Consider the following 9600-nt stretch of genomic DNA (forward strand, 5'->3'; position numbering starts at 1 on the left):
GTTTGGTGTTTGCAGAGAGCCCCACAGTGATGCTGTCTGCAGGCAGCTTCTCCTCCCCCTACGAGCACCTGAGCCAGCCCGAGACCAAGCGGATGGTGGAGCACTACACGGCCTACCTGAGCGACAACACGCGCCTCATCGCCAACCCCGGCCTCAAGGTGGGCACAGCCCCTGGGCTGCTCTGCAATCCCCAGATCCCAGCACTTTGCACTGGGAGGGACCTTAAAGCCCAGCCCATCCCATCCCTACCATGGCCAGCACCTTCCACGAGCCCAGGGTGCTCCTGACGCCTTGGGATTTCGGCTTTTCTGTTTTTCTGTATTTGTGACCCTGCAGTTCTTTAGTGCAGAACTCCAAACTCCATGTGCAGTGTGAGCTGCTGCTGTCCCATTTTGGGCAGACACAACAATTCCTCTCCAGGCCTGGCAATCAGGGACTCCTCACTGCCTCAGGCCCTGGGAGAGGGAAACAAAAATGAGTTGGGGGGAGCAAACTTTGGGTGAATGACTTCATTACCTGAAGCTGTAATTGGGAGATTGACCCCCCCATATGCAAATGGACCAAACTTATAAAAGTCTGAAAATTATGACAGTGGTCGATTTTGGTCCATTTTGGGTACAGACCCTGGGGAGCTTTGTCTGAGGTACCTGAAGGCCCTGAGAAATGTAAACAAAAGTGATTTGGGGGGAGCAAACTTGCGGTAAATGACTTCATTACCTGAAGCTGTAATTGGGAGATTAACTCCCAATATGCAAATGGACCAAACTTATAAAAGTGTGAAAACTTGTGTCCTGTGGTCAATTTTGGGTACAGCCCGTGAGGGCTTTGCCCAAAATGTACCTGAAGGCCCTTCAAGAAATAGCACTGCTTTTTATTCCCTTAATTTTGTCTGGCCTCTGTTTTTAGGTAGTCCCAAAAAGGCATCACTCCAGCCTGGCCTTGGACACTTCCAGGCATCCAGGGGCAGCCACAGCTTCTCTGGATAGCCTCACCCTCCCAGCCTGGAATTCCTTCCCAACATCTGATCTAAGAGTGGAGAGAGGAGGGGGCAGAACTTTGTTGAAACAAACACTAGAAAAGTTAAAACCACGCTAAGTTCTTAGCAGAAGCACCTTGGTGTTCCTAGGCATACAACTGAGAAATCTCTATTTTCTGTGCGAGCAGCACAATATTTATATTTACTCCAAGTTAAGCAAAGCCACAGAGATAACACCACCAATATTTCATTCTAATAATCTGCTTGGAATGTCTGGTGTGAGAAGCCTTGAACCAAGTAATTGAGCCGAGATGATCCCCGGTGGCTCTCGGGGAAGCTTTTGTTATCTTGCCATGCAAGTGCTGCAGGAACCCTGCCAGCTCTGCCTTTGTTTTGCAGTTCTCTGTCAGGAATGAAGTAATGGCAACCAGTCACGGCACGGATGAATGGATGACCCAGATGGAGATCAGTGGCCTCAACAGTTACATTGTCAGGCGTTACATAGCAACCCCCAATGGGGTGCTGCGCATCTACCCCGGCTCCCTCATGGACAAAGCATTTGATCCCACCAGGAGACAATGGTGAGTTTTTAGGGTCCCTTCAGCAAAGCTTTGAATCATCTCCCAGGGCAAGAAGGGAAATGTTTAGAGTTGATTTCGGTTTTGGAGTTGATTTCGTAGCCTGTGGGTTGTTTGGTTTTTGGTGTGGTTTTTTTTTTTTTTTTTTTAATTTATTTAAAAATGTTTTCAGCATGGGGAAAAAGTTCAGAGCCTAAATGCAGTTCAAACTTTTTTTGGTTCTGATTTCAGCCTTTTTATTTTGTGGGGTAGTTGGTGTTTCATAGCCCAGCTATGGCAGATGGGGACATAAATATTCAGAAAATGAGCATCCCCTTCAGGGATTAGCTAATTCAGGAGTGTTTGAGCTCCTTGGGCCCTTTTTGGTTGTTCATATCTGAGCCTTTTTGTTTGTTTACTGTGGGTTTTCCTCACTGCTTTCAAGGAGGGATTAATTATGCAGCAGCATCTGATTTGGGCAGAGAGCTGGGGACATTCCAGCTGGGAGCAGGCTCTGGGTGTGCTCCGAAGGCTGGGATCCGTCGGCATACCGACCTCTTACACTTGTTTTTTCTTAGCGTCTCTTCAATAAACCCCTCAAGTGCAGAGCAGGGGATATCTTCCTCTTGACATGTCCATCCCATGACCGCCGAACATATGAATCCCCTAACACCCAGAATGTCATGGTCTAATGGATAAGGTCGTCGCAAACTGGGCACTGATGCACTTTGACCCCATTCATGGAGGGCGCGCTACCTACCTCTAGACAACAGATAGTGTAATGGTTGCCGGGCATATTGATTATTTTATCAAATTCTAGGAACTTACATTTAAATTCCATTTTACGCATCTATTTTTTTTATCTTGACATTTTTAAAATTTTTTCATCAAACAATCAAACCATATATTCCTAGATTGTCCAAACCATTTATCATCAACATTTCCAACTTACTTTCCTCTATATTTCCTGCTAACACAAAACAACAACTAACTATCATCACCACCACATTTTTCCTCCCCTTTTTCCCCACCCCACACAAAACAGCCCTTACAAAAACCAAACAAAAATACAAACCATGACACCAAACCACTAAGGGAACCCCCCCCTCGTTCTTGTAGCTTATAAAAAGCATGACACTGAAGATGTCAAGATGGCTGCCACAGACACCCGAGAACAAAAGACTTAGTCCTAACCTTACTGTTAGTTTTTGCTAGGTATATACATGCAAGTATCCGCGCTCCAGTGTAGAAGCCCAGGTGCTGCCACACTGGGAAAGACACAGATCCCAGCCCTGTGCAGTGCTCCTGGCAGCTCTCCTGGCCCCTGTTTCCCTGAGATTTGTGGTGTTATGGGAAGGAGGTGCAAGTCAAACACTGGGAATAAAGCAGAAGTGGGTTAAGCTGCTCGTGGGTCGGTGCTCTGGATAGGGAGAAGCAAAGTGGTCACTTTTTCTTACAGAAAAGTGTGGCCAAAAGTTTTATCAACTTTCCTATGACAGTTTTACCAACTCTCCTATGACTGTGGCTTATTTTGTGCTGATGGAAGTTTTAAGAGGTTGTAATTTATACTCACTGCCTCATAGTTCTGAATTTTCTTGCCTCGCGTCTGTTTTTTCTCCTCGGTTTGCAATAAAATCATTTTGCCAGGGTTGAGTTTGAGACTCTGCTGGCACCAAGTCCTGCATTGTTCTGGGGGAAAATGTCTGAAATTACATTAAATGTGTTCTGTGCAGAAGTAAACTGAGCTTTTTTAATGCAGCTGGATCTACTGGGGGACCACTTATTGAGCCAGTCTGGGTTAGTTTGGAGTTAGTTGTGTTTAGGTACTTGTTTGATATTAAAAACCAATCATTTGGTGCCTGTTGTTCACAGTGTCCAAAATTCAGTTTTATTTTAGAAAGTCTAGGATTCTGTCTTGAAGTTACAGACTTTGGCACTGATTGTGAGCATTTCTTTTGGCTTCCCTCAGGTACCTGCATGCAGTGGCCAATCCAGGACTAATCACCTTTACTGGGCCTTACCTGGACGTGGGAGGAGCTGGATATGTGGTGACCATCAGCCACACTGTGCATTCCTCCAGGTGAGGGGCCCTGGGCCTTTGGGGCAGGCAGGAGGGCTCTGAATCACCAGAGCTGGGTGACTCTATGTGCTCAAGAACTGAAAACCAAAGCTGGTCCTAAAGTGCTGCTGGTGAAATGTCATCTGAAAAAAAATGGGGCATTGAAACACTGGGAGAAATCCAATTTATAGGAGTATGTGAATTCTGTGGCTTTATTGGTAGAGGAGTAATAACAGCATATTAAAAAAAAAAAAAAGGATTGATTGGTAGGCAAGTGCTCCTGGATGAACACGAGGTGGGATGTCCAAGAATTGGGAGGAGGAGAGGGATTGCTCTCCTGAGGCAGTTTGGGAAGTGTTCCCTCTCTGCTGGCACTTCAGTCCTTCTCCATCAGGACTGCCAAGCTCCCCATTCCCTGGAGTCCCCCACACCTCCACTTGGGGGGTTTTAAGGAGCAGGGAGGTGTTTGGAAGGGACTGGAGGCCACAAAGGGGGTTAAGGACAGAGCTGTCCTTCCTCCAGGAATTGGGGAGCTCCTCTCCTGGGCTGCTCCAATCCAGCACTTCTGGGCTTCCAAAGCCTGTGGAACTCCAAGAGCCCTTCCAGGATTGCTGGGAACAGCAGGGCCAGGAGCTGGTCTGGATGATCCCTGTGGGTCCCTTCCAGCTCAGGATATTCCGTGGTTCCATGAAATGACTTTTTCCTGGAGGACCAGGCTGTTGCTGTTCCAGCTCCCTCCTGGCCAGGCCCCAGGCTGAGGCCAGGGTTAGGGATGCAGGATGTTTAAAGGAGCCCAGTTTATAAAACACGGACCCAACTTTGCTGTCCCAAGCTTTTCCAAATTCCAAGAACCTGTCCTGGTTTTTACATGGAGTCTCCTCCAGGCTCCCTCCCCAAGAGCCCAGCAGTACCAAGGGAACTTCCAGTGCTGTACTGGGACCCCAAAGCCAGCAGGGATCAGGACGTGGCTCCTCCACCCTGCCAGAGATTCCCCTGCTCTGGGTGGGATTTCCCAGCACTGCACCTCTGCCTGTGTGCTCTGGCAGGAGCATTTTCAGCCCCAGCCCCTGCGTGGTGCTTCTCACAGAGGAATTTACTTTGGGGAAACACTTCTGTAAGGAGAGAAGTGCAATTAATCAAAATTCTGATTTTTATCTAGCAAGGGATGGTTTACTCAGCTCTAAGAACTTAAAGCTCCTGTGGGTTATTAGAACATGATTAAAGAGCAGTTAAACAAAGTTTGGCAGATGTGAGTGTGATTCCTGGGTAAATATGACCTCTGAAGCTCACAGTCACATGTGGTTATAATCCCCAAAGAGGCCTGAGCTCCAAATCCAGAGGGGTGGGGAGGAATCTGTGGAGTTAAGAGGAATTTTGGCATTAGGGACTGCTGGGAGGGTTTAAATACCCACATCAGGGCAGCCAGAGCTGACACCTCTCATTCCCATTTCATGTGTATCTCATTCCTCTTTATGGAGGCTGGGAAGAGAAGATTTATGCCTGATGTGGTTTAATGCTGTTGGCATCAGCAAAGCAGGAGGATTTAATGCTTGAAAATGAAGCTAAACTATTTACAACATCCTAATGGCTTTATGTCTGTTAGGACAGAGCAGAACTTCAGAGCTTGATGCCTTGTCACACATGAAATGTGTCTGTGCTGCTTCACTGCCATCCTTCCCTTCCTCCTCCAGGAAATGTGAACAATAAATCAAACGCAGGTTTTAAAAATCTGTATTTATCTGTCTACAAATGAGATTTGACTGCATCTCCCCTGCACCTCTCTTGAAAAGCAAACAAACCTCAGCCCAGTAAACAGAGCTGGGTTTCCATGGAGCAGGGGTGGCCAGAGCTGTTTGTGCAGCCCAGCTGGGCCTTGCAACATCTTCTTTGTTTTTTTTTCTTTTTCTAAACATTTTCATTCCTGTCTTCAGGGATTAAGTAAAGGAGAAAAGTGAATTCTGAGGAGAAGCAAGTCAGAGGTGTAAGGTCCACATGGGTGCAAATCCCACACCCTTGAGCTGATCCTTTTGTGTCCTGCAGGGGTGAGAGGGGACTGGTCTGGCTGTGGCCTCTCAGTGCTACTGGGAGCAAACTGGGAGCACTGGGGTGTTAGGAATGGAGGAAGGACAAAATGCAGCCTCAGCCTGCTGCACACCACCACATCACAGGATCCTTTTCATAACTCACCCTAAGAAATGTTATTTTCTTCCAATGTTCTGCCTGCCATTCACAATCACTCCCACACTCCGGAGTTTTAGGGATTTAGCTCAAAGTCTGGCACCTTCACATTCACTCCTCCTGCTGGGGGCTGAGCAGAGGGGGTTCAGGTAACTCCTTCCAGCTGGGGGAATTGGAAAATACAGGGGCTGCATCCTCTTTGTTTGTGTGGATGGGGAATTGTTAATCCTCATTTCTGTCGCTCAGGACTCAATGTCTGTAGGTGGTAGGGGTGTGTGTAGGGTGGGATCCATTCCTGGGCTGTCTCCTGTGCTGGTTGTACAAGGGGTGACTAAAATAGGAATTATTATTATTATTATTATTATTATTATTATTATTATTATTATTATTATTATTATTATTACACTGAAGAAAGATTATTTTTTATTATTTATAATATTTATAATTTTTCCCTTTCCCCCTCACTGCAGTGCTCAGATGTCCTCAGGACACTCCGTGGCTGTGATGGGCATCGACTTCACCCTCAGATATTTCTACAAAGTCCTCATGGACCTGCTGCCAGTTTGTAACCAAGATGGCGGGAACAAAATCAGGTAAAAATAAATAAAATATTTATTTTCTTTAACCAGGTGACCCAGAGGTCATTTCCAACTTAATTTCTCCAAGGATTCTGTTACTTTCAGTGGGTGTGTTCTCTGATTTCCAGTAGAATTTGTGCTTGCCCTTCTCATAAAGATTATGTGGATATTTTTGTTATTCCAGATCAAACTGCCATCAGCTAAATAAACAATCTGCAGGATTACAAAAGCAGAAGATAACAGATTTGATTTGATTTTTTGGGTTATATTTAGATTTCTTTGAAATTCTGAGTAGAAAAAACATTCCTTATTAAATGAACACACTTCCCAGTTCTCTTGTTTGTTTTAATTTAACCTATTTAGTTCCTGTGAGCGTGTAAGAATGATACAGGATCTCAGTTATTTTAACTCCAATTATTCAAATACAACTTTGGGATGTTTTTCTCAGAAATCCATAGCACAGCCTAGGCAGAAGAAGCCTGGTTTCATCTAGAGTATCCAATTTCAGTCAGACCCCTGGGTATCTTAATTGTTCCTTTTCTGAAAAATCCTGTGGGGTTGGGATAAATTCTGGTTTGGATCTGGAGTAACTTGATAACGTGGTTTGGGCATTGCTGTTGGTTCCTTGTTTGTTTTTAAACCTTAAATTTGGGAAGGGAAGTGGTTTGCTGTCGTCCTCCCATTTCTTTTCTGGTTTGGGTATTTTTCTATATATTTTATGGCATATAAAAGAAAAACAAATCAGGATTTCTGGTTTGGCATCACTCCCTCCCAGTAAAAAACTGCTGCTGATCAGCAAGGTCAGATGCTTTATTGTGTTCCTGCATTCCCCAAATGAGGAATTTTGAGATACTTTTCAGACCATTCTGATGTAGAAATTGCATCCAATGTTTCCAGTCTCGATATAAACGCAGGTGTTTGGGGTTTTGTAGTGCATCTCTCCTAAGGTTTTCCTGTCAGGAAAAAGAGCAAACACCACATCTCTATGTGGATTTCTTAAGGAAACCCCCCAATAAATCCAAGTTTTCCTGCCTCCTTTGTACCCCTGAAGAGCACAGAGGCTTCCCCTGCTCTCTGCTCCCCCGAGCTGCTGTGGGTACCTGACACACACCATGGGAATCCCACTGAAAGCTGCTCCAGCCCCGGATCCAGCCGGGTCCCCGCTGTGCCAGGGCTGTGGCTGCCACCCTGCTGAGCTTTTGGGGACATCAAGTGGGGTTTTAACCTCTCCCTGTCCCCTCCGTGGCCACCGAGTCCCTGATGTCAGTGCCACCCCGGTCCTGTGCCTTCCCCAGCGCTGCTGTCTGTGGCCATGGAAACGGGAGAGGGGAAAAGGCATGGGTTGAACTGCATGGATTCTGGACTGGGACACAGCTCCAGTGTGGGAAGAGCTGAAAAGGGAGAGGAAAGCTTGGGAGGGCTGGGAGTGGAGCAGGAGTGATTTATCCCCCACTCAAATCGAATTCTGAAGGGGGAGGGCATTAAAGGAGAGTGTGAAATCTCTCTTTAATTGGTCACATAGTAAATTAATAAACCATTAAAGCTTTCCAAGTTCATTAGGCTCTGTTCTTTTCTGGCTCTCCCCCAATCAGACAATGCACTGATGGCTTTTCCTTTCTGGTTTTAATCAGCTCTGTTTTCAACTCCTTGATGGCCCTGGCTCTCTGGAGCAGTAACAGATGGAAAAGCTTCGGGGAAATACCCAACACATTCTTTAAGGACATTTTGCAGGGAATTTCATTCATGGCCCTGTTAAATGGAAACCTTTCAAAGCCCTTTAAGACCATGTTTTGTTTCACCCCGTTGCCCTGAAGCCCAAGGAGGTCTAACAGGAGGCTCTCGCTGTGTTTTGGGGGCAGGTGCTTCATCATGGAGGACAGGGGGTACCTGGTGGCACATCCAACCCTCATCGACCCCAAGGGCCACGCGCCCGTGGAGCAGCAGCACATCACTCACAAGGTCTGCCTGCTTTCTCTTGCCTTATTCCACACCTCTCATTCCTGTCTGGGTCTGATTCCAAAGGCATCAAATGCTGCCTTTCCCCCTTAGGAGCCTCTGGTAGCAAACGACATCCTGAACCACCCCAACTTTGTCAAGAAGAACCTCTGCAACAGCTTCAGCGACAGGACTGTGCAGCGCTTCTACAAGTTCAACACCAGCTTAGTGGTGAGCATGGCTTCTCTCTGGTTTGGCTGTTGAGTGGGCTTTGCTTGGGTTGGGTTTCTCCTGGCTGGAAACACAGGTCCCTGCCAGGCTCAGCAGCCGGGCTGGGAGCCAGCCTTCCGTGGGGATTGGCCTCTGTTCCCCTTCTCCAGACACAAACCAGGCTGCACAAACAGAGTCCCCTGACGCCCTGGGGTTATGGATGTGAGCCCTGGCCAAGTGTGGCTGCTGTCTGCAGGGTCTCAGCCAGCAGCAGGGGAAGAAGGGCAGTTTGCTGATGCTGGGTGAGGATTTTCCAGCTATGGCTGGGATGTGTTGCTTTGGATCTGAGCTGACCTCTGGCTCCAGCTCTGGCCTCCTGTCAGGTCTCTAATAACTGATCTTTAGGTATCCAAATAAATCCATTTACTGGTGAGCATTCCCAGGCTGTCATTTGTGAGATTGAAATCTCTGGGGTCCTGCACACTCTGTGCTCTCTGTGGATCCTGTGTGAGCTTCCCCTCATGAGGAGTCTAAACCAGGGGCTGCCATCCCTCACAGATCCACCTTCCCAAAGTCCCTCCACAACGATTCCAAAGCTGCCACATTGTGGGAGAAGATTGGAAAATATTTGCAAGTCATGTCAGAATACATTCATTTGTGTCAGGTTGGCTTAAACATTTTCCCCACACTTGAAATGCCAAGTGGGAAGTGTGATGTCGGGAAGGAAATTGTGTAGGATGGAGCAGAAACTTGTAGAAAGCAATCAGGAAGGAGTCTGCAGGAGCTGGGCAGTGCTGTGGTGGCTTTTTCTAAGGCTCAGGAAGTTTCCAGCACATGGTGGTGGCTCCCATCAGAGCCATGGGGAGGTCACTGAGGGCTGGCACCGTGGGCATGGGTCAGGAGTGCTGGGAAGGAGTGAAATGTCACCTCTGCTGCCACATCTCATTTTCACAACTAAGCCAGTTCCCTTCTATCTTCAGCAAAGCCTTTTCACCCAGAAGTATCTGGGTAGCAAAACATACCCACCCCTTAATCAGCCTTTGTTTTGTGAGCATGGCGCTCCCTCACAGAACTCCTGAGGGAGCCTCCACCTCTGGAAGCAGAGGC

The 9600-nt window shown here is 47.1% G+C and overlaps 1 protein-coding gene across 3 annotated transcripts in view; it reads left to right on the plus strand.

Moving 5' to 3' along the window:
- Positions 1 to 9600, plus strand: part of CACHD1 (cache domain containing 1) — a 58899-nt gene that overhangs the window by 41012 nt on the left and 8287 nt on the right. For all 3 annotated transcript variants that reach the window (XR_004081926.1, XM_031058579.1, XM_031058578.1), the window contains 6 exons: positions 16 to 158; positions 1376 to 1557; positions 3503 to 3613; positions 6241 to 6363; positions 8208 to 8307; positions 8398 to 8514. Coding sequence is in view for 2 of the 3 variants with exons in the window: in XM_031058579.1 (XP_030914439.1) it covers positions 16 to 158; positions 1376 to 1557; positions 3503 to 3613; positions 6241 to 6363; positions 8208 to 8307; positions 8398 to 8514 (776 nt within the window). In the remaining variant the exon portion in view is untranslated. The remainder of the gene's footprint in view (positions 1 to 15; positions 159 to 1375; positions 1558 to 3502; positions 3614 to 6240; positions 6364 to 8207; positions 8308 to 8397; positions 8515 to 9600) is intronic.

This window comes from Geospiza fortis, unplaced genomic scaffold, assembly GCF_000277835.1.
Source record: "Geospiza fortis unplaced genomic scaffold, GeoFor_1.0 scaffold396, whole genome shotgun sequence".
Classification (NCBI taxonomy): Eukaryota; Metazoa; Chordata; class Aves; order Passeriformes; family Thraupidae; genus Geospiza; species Geospiza fortis.